The sequence below is a fragment of the Vanellus vanellus genome (genome assembly GCF_965231255.1).
Source record: "Vanellus vanellus genome assembly, chromosome: 19".
NCBI lineage: Eukaryota > Metazoa > Chordata > Aves > Charadriiformes > Charadriidae > Vanellus > Vanellus vanellus.
This window is the reverse complement of record NC_138924.1, coordinates 1,195,511-1,212,502: the sequence shown is the minus strand read 5'-3', so window position 1 is coordinate 1,212,502 and position 16,992 is coordinate 1,195,511. Positions and strand designations below refer to the sequence as shown.

General features: G+C 44.9%; 1 protein-coding gene across 1 annotated transcript in view; it reads right to left on the bottom strand.

Moving 5' to 3' along the window:
- Positions 1 to 16,992, bottom strand: part of LOC309679753 (S-adenosyl-L-methionine-dependent tRNA 4-demethylwyosine synthase TYW1-like) — a gene marked incomplete at its 5' end in the record, with an annotated part of 124,535 nt that overhangs the window by 103,933 nt on the left and 3,610 nt on the right. Inside the window, 3 exons of the mRNA XM_082493140.1 lie at positions 875 to 1,001; positions 15,310 to 15,432; positions 16,557 to 16,838. Of these exons, the coding sequence (XP_082349266.1) occupies positions 875 to 1,001; positions 15,310 to 15,432; positions 16,557 to 16,838 (532 nt within the window). The remainder of the gene's footprint in view (positions 1 to 874; positions 1,002 to 15,309; positions 15,433 to 16,556; positions 16,839 to 16,992) is intronic.

Below are 16,992 nucleotides of genomic sequence, written 5' to 3'. Positions count from 1 at the left end.
GCTGGGCTCACACAAAACACGGTTAGAACTTCAGAGCCCAGCTCTGCAGCAAGGTGCCTGCACCGCAATAACCAGAAGCGCATTCTCAGAAGCATCAGGAGGAATGCTATCGCTTTAGCAAGCAAGAAAACTCAGCACATGCTTATCCTAAGAGATAAAAGAAATTAGACTAAACTCCCTTTATTCTCCAACTGAGCAGCGTAGGGAAGCTCCCATCAACTCTGCTCCTGGCTCTGCCACTCAGAACTGAGGCTTCTGAACTGCAGGGCTGTCCATCCGGCTCTTCTCACACTTGCCCTTTGTGGTGGTGTTTTGTTTGTTTGTTTTAAAAAAGTATTAAGTTCATTAAAACTCCTCTCTACAGTTCATAGGAGAGCTACTGATCTAATCAAGTGGATTGTTAAAGTTCGTTTGAACTGTTTCCTTTTCTGGAAATAAACTTTCAGTAACAAGATCAGAGTATGAAACTGAAATAAAAGCAGGGGACTAAGATGCAAAACAGATACAAAGCTGATCTTTAAATATTCTTTGAGAACCCTCCACTCTGGGAGCTAGAGGCATGTGGGACTACCATCTTCTCTCTCAAGCTGCCTTAGCACATACATTAAACCCCGTGAATTCTGATACGCTCTCCACACCTTATAGTACGCCTCACACCGAGATGTGTTACCCAGCTTTAGATTACTCCCCCACAACTGTCTGGCACTAACAACCCCTGCCTAATCTCTGTCCTGCCTCTGGGTAGAGGCTGTCACGACTGAAGGTCCGGAGCAGTAGCTTTAACAGGAAGAACACCATCTTTCACCTCTCTGTTAGAAGTCCACCACTAAGATTTCAAAGGCTGGTCCACCATCTGGTCTTTGCAGGACCTCACCTTGTTTTGTCAGCGCCTCTCTCAGAGCCGGGGTAATCATCTCTCTCTTTTCACCCTCCTCCTTCCTCCCAGTGTTCTCTGGCATCAAGCTCCTTCCAACAGCTTCTTCCTCGAGCTCACGTTCTCTCTGTTTAAAGACAGTGAATTACAACCGTTTAGATTCAAGCATTGCGTTTTAAACACTGTGGCACAGTTCAGCCATGGATCTGCTAAACTTAGAACTGACACAAGTGCCCACACATGAATTCTGGCATTCGTGTAACCCTGCATTTCATCCCTCTTCCCATCAGAATCTGAACCTTCAGTAATTCAGGCCAGTAAATTTAAAAAGAAGAAAACCCACACCACACTAGATTTGTTCTACTAACACAGCAATAAAATTCTCTAGGACATTTTAAGAAACAAGGTGTTTGAATCTCATCTGAGAGCGAGAGGGACTCCAGGATTTAAACCCGAGCGTTTCACGATTGCACAATAACCTCATCTCTCTGCAGAATGCAAACTGGAGGGAACAAACCATTTTGTGCCTGATACGCAATCGCCTGGAGTGACAAGCAGCTGTTGTCCCAGTTATTTGGGACAGGTCAGGGGAAAAAAGCCACATCACTCTAACGAGTTAGACAGCCCAGAAGTTTTCAGAGCAGAAGCCGCGGTCTCCGTAAGTCACCTAAAAAGGCAGCCAAGGGCACCACCGAAATTCAGCCATCACCAAAGGCCCTGCAAGAAAAGGCTGTTCCCCCCTGCCCCGCAGTCAGCTCCAGACACACCAGCTGCAGCATCCCTCCTATGTTTAGCTTCCACCAAACGCTGCTATATAAGCCACGGTTAAGACCTTGGAGCTTACTTAAAACCAAATGCAGGAATATCACGTATTAGCATAAAGTTACAAGCAGGAGAAACATAAGCACATAAGACATTGTGAATCCCCCGCTGTATAAGTGCCACCACTGAGACTTTATGGGTATTTATTGTTTCCTGCCTGCACAAAGAAGCATGAAAGTGTAAATAATTACTCTGATATTTCTTGCAACTTGTAATCTGTCAGTTCTTTATGGCTTTTTTGAAGTATTAGAGGAGTTATGGATAAACAACAAACAAAAACCAGAGGACATTTTGTTTTCACAAAACTGAGGCTATTTCACAGCCAATCCTCTTTCGTGCCAAAGACATCAAGAAGTTCATACAAACACTTCCAGTTTGAGTCTACCCACCAACTGTTTGCGTCCCAAAGGAAACCAGTGCTCTTAACTTGCCAAATTGTGTTCTTCACAAACAAGGAAAGGAGACACACAGATTTCTGCAGCACCTGAGCAAAACCTCAGGAAATAAAGGTGACGCAGAAGAGAAAAAAAAGAGAAAAAAAACAAACACCACACTTAAACCCACAAAGACTCAGAGATTCAAGGACAAAACAGAGTTCCTAATAAGCACTTAAGAAGGGAAGAGGAAAGCCAAACACTTAGGGACAGAGGTTAGTACCTTTTCCGGTTATTTTGAATAAAGCTTTGCTGAGTTTCAGTAAGGTTGCACAAGAAGGTATTTTCTAATGACACAACGGGCTCCTTACTGCAGGAGAAAGGCGTTCCCAGCTCCTCCTTCCTTTCACTCAGTTTTCTGAGATTTTAGGCAGAATTTCATTGGTTTCTATAACGCACCAGAACTCCCCTGAAAGGCTAGATCTATTAAGTACTCCTCATTTGGGGAGGTTGAAAAGCTTATTTCTTGAGACTCTTATCTTCATTTATCAGCAAGACGCTTCAACAGGAAAATATGAATATTACTGGAAAAGCCCCATGCATAAGGGAGGAAGGAGATAAAATCCTCATCTTTTAAGTCTTAAACAAAGAGCTTCTCCTCCCACAAGCCATTCCTGAACCCAGAATTAGGCCCAGCTGCCCAGTTATGAAGGAAAGGCAGTATCTCAGCACAGATTTGTTTGCATTTTGCTTTGAGTAGCGATGTGGGATTTACAAGTGGACACATCCTGGGCTGTCTGCTCTACAGTCTCATGCCAAGTTAATTGTCCCAGAAAAATTTAAGATGCATTATGGAGCACATCGTAACATTAAAAATGCAGCATTTGACTTCAGTAGAAATGAGACATCCCATCCAAGACAGCCTTCAGACACAGAAAAAGTCCTTCTGGATGTAGAGGATGTGCATTTCCACCTGCCTACTGAGCCTGTTACCACAATATCAGAACAAAGTACCTAAACAGAAGAAGAACAAATAAAATTGCCTTACTCACAGGGCAGAAACATTTTTTTCAATAATCATTTCTTCCCTCACAGAGATGATATTTCCCCCCCCCCTCCATCTTGACGTGAAAGCATATAAACAAAATAATCATTTGTTTTTCTCTGAACCACAATACCCGACTTGTTCGGTTTGGCATGTGATTGGCTTCAGATATTTCTTGTGGGAAATAGAATTCACAGCCCTGGGAGTTTTACTTATTTGCTTAATAAACCTTTCATATCTATTATTTAGAGTTGGAGTGAAGAGAACAAAGTTAACTTTGCACAGAGCAAACTTCTCAAGTTCGGGTGATTTAGCAGAAAGCCCTGCAGTAAATCTAAGGCAAATTACTGTCTTTCCATAACAGATCAAGCAAGCAGTGACAAGAGCCAGCTTTTCATGCCCTTGAAATACTTCACTGCTGAGAAACTGAAGAGTCATCCTCCGGTCCGTGTTCGCAAAGAAGAGAACCCACAGATGAGAAGACCCAGGGAGACACCCCGATTTCTTGGTACCCCGAGGCTCAACACAGCTCCTGCTGCAGCTCGCTGGAGGGGTTCTGCTGCTGCTGCTGCCACTGAAGCAGACATGAATAAAAACAATTAAACCACAGCCAGAAGGACTTAGGATTGCCTCCTCTACAGGTGAAGGCAAAAAGCAAGTTTTTCCTCTCTCTTCCCCTTTATTACCATAGCAGCAGCACAACAGGCAGAGGCAACACACACTTTACGGACAGGCAGAAGCCTATTTTTGATGGGTCCAGAGCAGAAGGTATCTGCCACAGGGCGCAGATACAAGAAAAGACCTCAGAGTGCCCTGTGCCACGGCAGAGGCATCAGTGCCCCTTTGACAAATCACAGTTCAAGTGTCTCAAAGGCTTTCCTATAAATACGCCTACCAAACTCAGCCACGGCCACATCCAAATACCACCAACAGGATGTGCTACTGCTACTTCTCCTCCTCTTTGAAATGCTCTCTCCAGGCTGTCAAGGTGCCCGGTATCTCCCTGCGTTTTCCATTTTATTACATCAAACACTCTTCAAACTACTCTTAGAGGGGTGAGAAAGACAGAAGAGAGATCTAAACGCCATGCAAAAAAGTATTCCCTAAATTAACTTAATCTAGCATTTTTAGCCTCATGGCTCTGTTGAGATGCCACGGCTGGGGGAAAAAAAAAAAAAAAAGAGCCAATGTGTTCCTCAAGAAGTTTTTACTCACGGAAAGAAAACAACACACAAAATATCCCAATTTTCACTAAACGTCTTTCCTACTTGAACTCCCAGTGGTCAAAGAAGAGGGAACCCCTGGCCTTGTCATGATTTACAGCCTCATCCATCAAAAGGCTCCAGGATCTCTTAACAAACGAAAGGCACAAACATTAAGAAAACAGTAATACATCAGGGGCTGGAGCCAGGACTAACAGAACCAGCGCTAAGGGAAAACGTTGGCAAGGTTAGCAGGAAAAGACTGCCTGGCAGCAAGAATCATTAGTAAAACTTTCCCAGGGGAGTCGTTAAATGAAGTATTAAGGTTCATGAGTTACATGGATGAAGAGTTAAAGTTCACACCAAGCAGAGCTCTGGAAGCAATACTCCAGCAGCAAGAGGACAGCTAAAAAAGCCGACAACTCTTCCCCTAGTTCAGGCTCAGCTCTCAGTGGCACCATAGGCAAGAGCCACATGGGGGTTTTTTCAAAAGTTGATTAGACACGAGGCTGCCCACGGGAACAGCGCTCACTTCCTTACGAAGCGACCTTCCCACAAGACTAAAACACACAGAAAAAGAACAGGATCGTAACAAAACACAGCCAGAGCTGCAATTTGCTCAGTCCACGGATGAAGTGCCCTGCCAATCTTACAGCGACGTGGGACGCTCCAACTGCTGTCAGTCACCAATAAACACGGCTTGGAGCATTTGCAAGCGAGCACCAAGATGAACGCTGGAAACTTGGATTGAGTATTCAGTGAACCAGCAAACATCCCAACGGCAAGAAAATCTCATTAAAAATACCTACTAGAGTCTACGTAATCACAGGCTACGTCCCCACGCCATACCTCGCTGCCCTGCTAAGCACAAAAGCCAGACCTGAAGCAACAAAGCAGACAAGGGTTGAAAGCATGAAAGCTAAGAGATGGGGGAACATGGCAATCCATTACCTTGCCATAACTGAAATAAGAGGCAAAAAAACCCTGGCATGCGTTTTCAAGAAGTGTCCCTAAAGTGGGGAAAGCCCCTGAGAAGTTCTGATTTATTTATTTTCTTTTAATTGTTTGTATCAATCCGAAGCAAGATATTTTTTTCTCCTGGAATAGAAACCTTTGGGAATATTCAGCAGTGAGCTGGAAAGAAGTCTCCATCCACATCTACCTCACTATGTGTAGAATAAGAGAAGGTCCCTCACGTTATTCTGAGGCAGCAGGTACTAGCTGCCACCCAAAGAAAGGATGCTATTCAACCAGACCTGCAGCTCAGCTCCCACAGAGGAAATCTTTCATTTTCTTTTGTTTGAAAAGTTGACGCTGAGATTTTTGGACATATACAACAGCATTTTAAAGCCCAAACTCACACAGACAATAATGACAGAAGACTTACGCTGCCATCCAACTGAATCAGTCTGAAAGGGCACTACGTGTCTCCTGTGAAATGCAGCAGGATAAATGATCCCACCAATGTCCATTTTCTTGTAGGTTCGACATCGGCCACAATTCTCAAGGACAAAAAATAAAATAAAAAAAAAATTCCCAGATCAGAACTCTAAAAATATATCTGCATGGCTAGAGGGGGGGGTTAAGATTGCTTCACTGAGCTATAACATCACTGCTCTGCTGTAGGGAATTTTTTTTACAAGGTGTCGTTAAACCACAACTCCACTTCACATACTGCTGCGCGGTTCTGTCGACGTTTGTTTGATTTGGGCAACTTCCCTGGTTGTACCATAAAGACAACTGATTTTTCAAAGGAAACAAAAGAATCAAAACTAAAAATGTCTGTCTCCACCCAAAAGTGACTAGCTTATATTTGAAAATTGGGCCATATATTCACATTTTTCATTCTCTTCTTCTCTACTACAATAATCACAACTAAAATCCAGGTAACATGATTTAACAAGTGTTCCGAAATGCCCAGCCTAAAACCAGCAAGATTTTCCACTTCAGTCTATTCTGCCTTCTCACACATAGAGCTTGCAGCACACATCCTTTCACAACGTCTTGCCATATTTTGCAGATTTTTTAATGGTTCTGTAAAAGAGACTTTTCCACTCCATTTCTTTCTTTTCCTTACAGTTTAGTACTAAATGAGCATTTAATTTCAACACCAATCTTTCAAGTGGTCAAAATGCCATGCACGCATTTTAAAAAAAAAAAAAAAAAAAAAAAGACTGCAGAATCAAAACTCATCCCATATTTGCTATGTTTGAAGAAGCCTTCACTCAAATCTGAGCTAATACCAGCTAGAGGTGTGCTTCCCAGTAGCAGTACCTGTTGTGGAAAAGCCAGCCCTTGGAAGCATCAAAGCTGGCTGGACTGGGGACAACTGTTTTCTGTTAGAAATTCTGAAAGCCTTCCACAGAAAGGCAGGCATCCAGCACACACTAGCGCATGGACACAGGTCAGACTTCAGTGAGCAGCAGTCAGTTCTCCTAAGGGCCTTCACTTTCACTGGTCTTCAGAATTCTTGTAACGCAGAAAGCATAGAATCATAAAATGTTAATACAAGGAATCATAGAAGCATAAAATGGTTTAGGTTGGAAGGGACCTTGAGGATTATCCGTTTCCACCCCCCTGCCCTGGGCAGGGACACCTCCCACCAGCCCAGGTTGCTCCAAGCCCCGTCCAACCTGGCCTTGAACACCTCCAGGGATGGGGCAGCCACAGCTTCTCGGGGCCACCTGTGCCAGGGGCTCACTGCCCTCACAGGGAAGAATTTCTTCATAATATCTCATCCAGATCTTCCCTCTCACATTTTGAAGCATCCCCCCTCATCCTATCACTACATGTCCTTGTAAAAAGTCCCTCTCCAGCTTTCTTGTGGGCGCTCTTCGGATACTGGAAGGCCACTAGGTCTCCCCAGAGCCTTCTCTTCTCCAGGCTGAACACCCCCAACTCTCCCAGCCTGTCCTCCCAGCAGTGGGGCTTCAGCCCTCGCAGCGTCTTTGTGGCCTCCCCTGGTGCTGCTCCAACAGGTCCATGTCCTTCTGTGCTCGACAGCTCCAGAGCTGGATGCAATATTCCAGGTGGGGTCTCACAAGAGCAGAGTAGAGAGGCAGAATCCCCTCCCTCAATCTGCTGGCCACACTTCTGACGCAGCCCAGGATACGGTTGGTGTGAAACACTACAAAAAGCATCAAGCAGGGAGGCACTTTTCCTTGGACCATAAGAACCCCAAGCACAACTCCCCACTTAGGTTAGTCTTCCCAGGAAGACCGTTTTGCCAAAAGCTACATACAAAGCTCATGGTCAGCAGAAGTCAACACTAAGTGGAGAGCAGCATGGGAATGTCCCTAATTGCACTTTCTCCACCTGCCTGGGTGCTTGGAAGACCTGTACGCAGGTCCCAAATTAACAGTTTTGGTCTGTAGCCCATTCAATGATATGCATCAACCAGCTTTTCAGAACTATTAGATGAGAAGCCACAACACTTATCAGAAGAATCCATTATTCAAGTCAAAAGGAAATTGATTATGGTAGAAACCAGGCAATCTTCATTGACTGTAAGATAATGTAAACTAGTCAATTAGGAAAACAGACCAAGACAGATATCCAAGAGCCCTGCAGAGCATCCCTCAAGATCCAAAGTCCCACTTTCCAAAATTACAGGCCAAAAAGAGTCAGAAATGATTTGGCGCTTCATCCTCTCCAGGGGGACACAGCAGAGTGCCATGCACACAACCACACAAGCTGCTTTTCCAGCAGAGCTTTGCGCACCACACACGGGTCTCTTCCACACACTTGTTTACAGCAGATGATACATAACAGCACTCCTCTTTCTAAAACTACCAACCCACTGTTGTTTTGGCAGTGCTGATCATCACAGGGACGCAGCCCAAACGAGCTGGGTCAGAACGACCCTCTCCATGGGCATCACTTGCTCGCACAGACCCAGACTGCCTCACCACACACCACCACTGGCACACAGGCTCTGGCCAGTGGCAAAAAGGAACACCATTTCCTCATGCAAAAGCTTAACTGCACTATTGCAGGAAAAATCCACAGCACGGTTTGGCACACGTGTAAGTGCTCTGTGAAATACAAAAGTTTAATGCCACGTTATAGCGCCCAGCTCCTTCTGTAGAGCTGAGATAATGCTACTTCCATTCTCTTACACCACACTTCTGTTGAGAAAGCTTTTAGGAGAGGCTCCATCTCATTCGCATATTGACAACTCCTAGCAAAACACAGTCCTCATCTCATGCCGAGCCTCCGCAACTCACAGCAAAAGAGGCATGTCAGAATATCAGCTCTGACACGAAGAGGGGAGATCCTTTGCCTGCTCTGGCAGCCCAAGTATCAGCAAAGGAAGCAAAATTGTGGCTCACCTCATGCCAGGCAAGAAAAAGCAGCTCCCACTGTCCATAACTGATGCTGCCCTTCACGCAGAGGGGCAGGACACTAAGCAAGTCAAAGATGTGTATTTTTGCAGTTGAGAGCCACTTATAAAGTATACTGACCACTGGGCAGTCACAGCAAATAAGAAGGTTTGACTGGAGACTACACGTGGACAGGCTCACTGCCAAATGACCGATCAGCAGGGCTTGTCCAGCAGAACACGGACACATTTACTGTACCTCACAACACCTTACCCAAACAACGTATTTATTTGGCAACAGATGCTGTGCTCCCACAGGACAACCTCACACTGCTCTCTCCTTAGATTCAGCAGCGAAGTCAATGGGCCACTTCCTCCATGCTTCTCCCAGTAATTACCATCAGCAGATAATTACTGTCTGTGCACTGATTTGTGGACTTTGTGCAACTGTGTTATTTGGCTGGCAAGCACCTTAAAAAAAAATGCACAGGAAAAATTAAACACCCAAGAAACACAGCACAAAGTTTGTGAGAAATAGTAAGCAGATAGGCTGGACTGCTGCAGACTAAACCCTGATCACCTCCAACAACAGATGCAGTCAAGAAAAGATTGGGGGAAAAAAAAAGGAAAAGGAAGCCAAATAATCAAGGGAACTTCAGACTTCCAGAATATTTTGTACCCATCAGCTTTGCTTCACTACTACTACATTTACTGACTAATTTACAACAGACTAAAGAAGAGCAAGGGATATGGAACTGACCACAAAGGGCAAAAAATAAGAGTCTTCATTCGTAGATCCCCAAACCCTTTACAAAGGTCATCAAGGAAGCCAGTACCATACCACATGTCAAAGACAGAATGTCTAGCCAGGGGTTACCTTGAAAGTAATTTTTTTTTCCTTTTTTTCCTCCTTTTCATTGGGCACTCCCAAGTCTTACACAGAAAAGGCAAGCCTCAAGATCTCTTGTAATTTTCTTTATGAATTGCAATTCTTTTCAGTAGCCAAGGTTTAGAGAAGAAAGACTTGAACATAGGAAATGGGAAGGGTGAAGTGTCCCTGTGACAAATCCAGATTTTAATGCTAGACGTAGCCTCCAAGCAGTTAAATGATGTTTCTTAAAGCTTTTTTAAAAATGTAGGGTCACACTGAATTCTGAGCCAGAGTAGCAGAGGTCAAAATCAAGCCCAGAGACTGAGCTGCTGCAGATAAGAGCACGTCTCTCCTATAGGAATCTTTCACCCATTAAAAGTCAGAGAAAGTTTTTGGAGAGCTCTAAATGTGCACATCGGTTTTAGCTGTTTCTAAATCTGACAGTGAAGTACCCCAGCCTTATTCAATTCGGCTAAAATACAGCTAACAATTCTTGCATACTCTAAAAGTTTCTGCAGTAACACTTAGCCTGTAAACTTTATACCTTAAGTTTGTAAATCTTAAAACTCACTGCCCCATTTCAAATAAAACTCCAGCCAAGTTCATTAAAAGTCTCATCACCCAGTGTCAGCGAAGGTTGGTCTTCCATAGCAGCCAGATGATCACAAAAGGCTCTTAAGAAACATTGCAAATTGTGTTTTACAGTCCCGGTGGTGGTAAAATGGCTAACGTAGGATGACTTTTGAGGAAAGACTGCCAAAGGGGATCAGAAAACCTCCCCTGCAGCAAATGGACAAAGGATTAAACAGAAACTTCTTGAACACGCTCTCTGGGACACATTTTGTTTCCTATAAACTCAATCTTACTTTCTCACACACACACCCTTCCCCTGTATTTACATTGCAAATGTGACTATCGGCACCACTAAACTTCTTGTTTTAGAAAACAAGAATATTAATCTCAAAATTGTGTCAACAAAATATGCCCATTTGATTACTTCCCAACCCATCCAAAAAAAATTAGGAGACGATTATTACCATTACTCATGCCTGCAGTTTATAAATATGAAGGTTAATAAAGCCATTTCATTCCCTGGGAACAAGTAGAGATTGATCTGTCATTCTAGTTTATCACAATCTCCCAGCTGTGGGAGATAATCTACATTAAGAAATTGTGTCCCTATGATTAATAGCAGTCTCGCAGGCCACAAACATACCCATTGGATTTCACATTTTATCTGATACATACATTTCAGGGGAGTGAGTTTGGAGGACAGGGAAAGTGTGCCACAACTATAAAAGTGAAGTCCACTTAGTTATTAAATCCGCTAAGAACCACCACTGCCTTCTGCTGCTGCATAAGAGCAATTTGGAGAACGGGCCCAGGTTCTCAGCCTTAAAAAAAAAAAAAAAAAAGGAAAAAGCAGCTGGAAGGGTAGGAATCAAAGAATGGTTTGGGTTGGAAGGGACCTTGAAGATCATCCAGTCCCACCCCCCTGCCCTGGGCAGGGACACCTCCCACCAGCCCGGGTTGCTCCAAGCCCCGTCCAACCCGGCCTTGAACACCTCCAGGGATGGGGCAGCCACAGCTTCTCAGGGCAACCTGCGCCAGGGGCTCACTGCCCTTACAGGGAAGAATTTCTTCCTAATATTTAATCTAAACCTCCCTTCTTCCAGTTTGAAGTCATTCCCCCTCATCCTATTACTACATGCCCTTGTAAAATGTCCCTCCCCAGGAAGCGCAGAGAAACTGCAGACCTTAACCCACAAAGCTGTTCATCACCCAAGCCTGGCACCACAGCCTCAGACCTCTCCAGCCCTCCTTCAGGCCATGGTCCTGTCCTGCACTGTTGGGACTTTTGTGCCCAGCAATTCCCTCTGTGAATGCATAGGCATTACCTGTACTGCCATAAAGGTTTGATTCCAGTTCAGGACCCTCATAAGCATCACCTGCAACTATATCACCTGCAGCAAGTTACAAAAATTTAATTACTTAGGAAAATAATAGAGGGCTGGATTTTAGCAGCTATGAAGTAGTCACCACCACATAGTATAAGATTTGGTAAACAAAATGTGTGATTTGCCTTTGTATCAGCCATCGTTTTATGTATTTGAATTATTTCCTATTGTCACCCAACCTCGTGCCAATTTTTGTGCTCAGGCTTAGTGTACAGAAGGTGCCATCACCTTGAACTGCATACCTTTACCCTCAGAAACTCTTTAAAAATCCATCTCTTTTCCAAGGGAGAGTATATAACAGCTACAACTCCAGCAGGAAGAGAGGTTCCGGCACTCACCTTGAACTCCTGAATCCATCTGCCTGACCCAAACGACTGCAAGAATCCAGTACCTGTCTCAAGCCCTTTGACAATACTTTATAAAAGTGCAATGAAGCTGCAGCATATGGGGGGAAAAAAGCTGTAAAACAAAACTCAGCCTCGATTTCCATCAAGACGAGCAATAGGAGATGGATACAAAATTAAATTAAGATCACCTGCAGAGATGCGAACAAACATTTATTAGACACAGTCACCTCCACAGCCTCCCTCTGCCATCCCATAAAAGGCAGGACAAGGAATTATGACTATCTGTGACTGCACATCTGTCTTATCTGCTAGTGATTCTCACAAAAGGCAATACATACCTGCAAGAGAGATCAAAGCTGGACCCTAAAGCGTTTCAAATTAACTATATTGGACAAGGCAGAACCCGCTAGTCTATCTCCCATATGCAGAGGAGTTCATACACAAGCACTGACATCCACAAAACCCATGCTGAAAACAGGCACATTTCAAATCCAAGTAACTCTGCAGATGAAGAAGTGTCTGTGATATAACCCTGAAAACAACAAGTTTTCTTCAAACTTGATAGCTATGGATAGTTCAGATACAAAAACCCAAAACACTTGCCTGTGTTGGTAGGAATTACTGCAAGACAACAGATTACAGTGTACAACAAAAGTGCCAAACTAATTTTATACAGTTCAGCATTCTGCAACAGAAGAAAAAAAAAAAAATGGCTAAAGGGACAACGTAACCTCATCTGAAAAAAAGAAACCTTCTCATGGCACAAACTCACAGCCACTAAAGTGAGGATGTGCCTTAAACCAAGACAGGCTGGATTTAAACAACTAAGTCTTCCCACCTGGAAGCGAGAGCGCCTGATCATGATAAATTACTGTCATAAATGCAGATCATCCTGCTCTTTCATATCAACTCTTCAGCATTTATTTTTGTTATAGTAAATAACTGCCCCTACGGGATCATTTTACAATTCAAGTGTTTGCGTAAAACCTGTTGCAAGTCAATGCGCACATTCCCCAGGAGATTCACCACCGAGACAAAGTCATTCTTTTTCTCAGCTTAATGATGGGGACGGCCATCGGTTCCGGCTCCCTCATGAAATATTCACACAGCCATAGCCAGCCGTCCCTCTGGAAATGACACCCCCATTCAAGAGAACTGAGGATTTACGTTGAAGTCACCACTTAGGGCCCTTTCTCCATTACCTGCTCTAGTTACAGAAGCACGAAACCAGAGCCGTAGACTGCAGCCAGGCAGATCAACCATGCAGAACAGGAATAAAAGGACCAGTAATGAGAACTACACTGTTTACAGTTTCAAAATTGATCTAAAAACCTGAGACATGGTTACAGCAGTGCAAGTCAGTGGCAGCAATGACAAAGAAGGGCTGATCCAGAGTTTTAGAGCCTCTTGTCTCATCAGCTCACAACAGCTGATATCCAAAAGAGCCTTCCATGCACAGTACGAGTGTACGCCCAGTCCCGCACCAACACTTGCACGCTCAGGATTTAACTGCAGAGGCAGGAGGGCAGCGTTCAGCTGTCACGGCAGAACGACTGTTTGCCCTCTCCTCCAAGGAAAGGGCAGCAGATCGCAAACTGCAGCTTACAACTCCAGACGAGCGTCTGTGCTCCGACAGAAGCTATCCCTCAGATCAGAGGGGCTACTTAGGTCAGAGCCACAAGAACCTGATCTACACAGACACTTGCACTTCTGTATTAACTTGTACATCCAAAACACAGGCTCACACTGCTCAGAGCAATGAGGAAATTAAGGAGAAAGCAGTCAATCATTTGAATCATGCATCAGCCAACGTTGTAGACAGCAATGAATTTGCACTACCTATGTATAAAACCGTACCACGCTGACTTCAGCCGTGCTCACGAGCAGAACAATGAGCATGAGAAGCTACGAGCAGGAAGTATTTTATTACTGTGCTCACTTTTTTTATGAGTAAACTGGCCAAAATATGTTGTTTTCCTGGTTTACACTACACTTTGATCACGGTGTTGCCATATTTTGTCAGGTCAGTGAAAACTCAATGCCCGATTTTTCACAAAACCGCTGGATGACACCACCTTCCCTTCCCTGCTCTAAAGCATCTCCCAGGGCACACTGCTACGGAAAACCCAGTTCCCTTTTTGTCAGTGACCTCTAGTGGCGAGCACACGCAGGAGGGGAGGAAGAGGGGACCACTTCACAGCACAGGTACACAGGGAGAAAGGTTGATCCTTCCTCTCTCCAGAGTAAAGACAAATGGCTCATGCATCGTTCCCCTGCAAGCTGCAGCGCACCAGTCAATACAAGCTTACACAGCATTGCCCCCAAGTCAGTGGGGCCACTCTCCTAATTGTCAGCATCACAAGCAGAAGCGTTTTGCTTCCTTCCCCCTCCCTAAGGCGAGGAACAGAGCTCCCCCACGTTCCCCTTGAAACCCCTAAGCGTCCCTCCTAAGCACGCAGGCTCCTGTGACCCAAGGCCTGGCTTGCTGTGGCCCAGCGGTGTCACCTCAGCTCAGACTGCTGAGGAAATTGTTAAGTTTTGGGAAAGAGCTCAGAAATCCACACCGTAGAGGCACGCAAGATCAGGAAGGTGTAACTGCAGACAGAGGTAGGTCTGTTGAGAGGGGGATGGAGAGCAGCTCAAGGGTTCACGAGGAAAGACACCACCATGGAAAGATCACTAAGGGGAAAACAAGAGTCAGCAGATGGCAACACAGCACATCACCAGTCCATCCTGGGGCCAACCCTTCCCATCCCAACCACCAGCGTCTCAGCCAGCAAAGAGTATGGGGAGCACACCAAGGCTTCACCTAATAGCTAGTTATACCCTCACCCCTTTTTGTGTGCTAACCAAATCAATGAGTTTGATATATCCTGTTTGCAGACTTAACACAGAAAAAGAAACATGAACAGAACCGCTCAGAAACAGAGACAGTAACACCCTGAAATAAAGCAGGAATTACGGTTGTCTTTGACAGGCTCGGCACAGGTCAGATCAAGCTCACCGACTTGCTCTGCAGGCATAGCACCTCATCTTAGGGCAGCAGTGAGCAAGACATAGAAGGTCTTGCAGCAGTGTGTTACCACTCCACCTGCAGCTTTGCTCCCCGTCACGACATACCAGTACAACACATGTCTGCATTTCAGCTGACGTACCCACAGGCAGATCCAGTAATAGGGTTTGTGTTTAGACACCGGACGGTGAATCACAGTGGCAGAGATGTACGTTCAGATCTGAATGTTAGTTGTGGAAGTCACTTCTCTCAGACTGAAAACAACAGGTTACCATTGCAGCATTTGCTCGGTGAACAAGTCAGCCAGTAACTGGATCCAACACACCTCCAAGTATGTCCTTTTTTGGGACAGGTCCTCCAACAGCTCATATTTTACTATCCCTCCAATTAGACCCTACAGATTTGAATCCAGCAGGTAATCTTTTAAGCAATTTAACTGATCGGTGACAAAGACAGCTCTATACTCGCTCTAACAGTGGTACCTTTGCTTTCTTCATGTAGCTCATGATATTGCCAAGATCTTCAACATCAACAACAGCATTTGTGCCCCCAGCTTCCTCAGCATCAGCCTCCTCCTCGCTACTGGTTTCAAACAACTCTTCTGCCTGTGTAAGAGATAAGAGAAAAAAAAAAAATTAGGAATGTATTTGAGCCTTAAACATAAGACCTTCATCTATGGTAACCAGTGAAATCAGCTCTCACAATCAGTAAAGACTGCGGAAAAACAAGAAGTAATCTGCCAATAACCTGTATAATATATATGAGATGCATTTAAACTCGGGACTTTTATCAGTGTGTATTTTTAAGAGTTCAGTAGCACACAGACCACCTGAAACTCAGTCCTGATATCCTGCCTCCAGACTGCTCTGTTTTCCTCATGTGCCTATCCGACCACATGAGAAGCCATAGAGAGGAACCCAACTCCCACTGCACACTACGACGATCTAGAAGCCTAAACCCCTTTAACTCCTCCAAGTGCCCCTGCCTGAACGAACAGGGAGCGAGAGATACGCTCTCCAAGTCAACCTCTCCACAAAGCAGATAAGATGTCTCCCCTTCTGTACACAGCAAAGATACACCAAGGCTGTTGTGCTGTAACAGCAAGATTTATTCCTCTTGTTCCTGCAGCAGTGAGAACTCTCAAACCCACGCAGCCAGAAGAGCCCCAATTTTCCTACAAAATTCAACGTGGCCATAGCAATCATCTCAAATCCACAATAAATGGCGCGCAGGGAGGGTTAAAGTGCCATAGCAGCTCGGGATTTTGCACTGTAGAGCAGGAGAGAGGACTTCTTATTCAAAAACTGCCTTTGGAAAAAAAACTTGGGATGCAGGTAAAGCATCTAAGCTTCAACAAGTTGAAGTGGAAGCAGGTTAACTGCCCACAGTTAACTAAAACTGTTTCACTTGGCCATGAGACAGACTCTGATGAGAACCCACACTGGCTTCCCAGAGCATCTGTCACAACATATACCTCCCCCTGTTCAGAAGGAAGACCCCCTCATCATATAAATGCTCTCTAGCCTACATGTTAGGTCCTTCTTTTTGGACAGCTTATTCTACCTGTTATCTGCCATAGGATCTCATCCCTCTTCCCCCTCTGCTCCACGACAAGGAAGCATCAAGCTCCCACAGCACCCCCCTGAGCTGTAGGAGGAAGGAGACAAGTCAAATAGTGCTCCAAGGGGCACTAAACCAGAAACAAGGTCCCCACAGATTTTGGCTCTACCTCAGTATTCTCATGTTCTGATGCCCCATGTTCATGATCTGAGCTCTCTTTGGTCTGCTTCCTTGAAGATTTGCACTTCCCTTTCTTGCATTTCCCACTGCAGGGCTTCTTTTCCCCTCTGCAGAGCGCCTGGAGCCGACTGAGGAACTTGGCTTTCCAGGCTTCAAAGTCGGCCTCGATGCTGCCATGCTTGCTCTGGGCGACATTGCAGTCCCCCTCGGCACGAGTCATGATACGGCTGGCGCTGAGCATCCACAGCCACCTGTCAATATTTCTTCCAACCTAGGACAGGATAAGAGTTAGAGGGAAGTCAAATGAAGCCCAAGTTAAACAATGCAGGTAATTAAGGAAGTAAGGACCAAGCCTGGAAACAGAGCTAGTAAGCTCCACAGCAGTGCACAGCCGGGAATTCTGGACTCCCTCTCACCTGCTGACT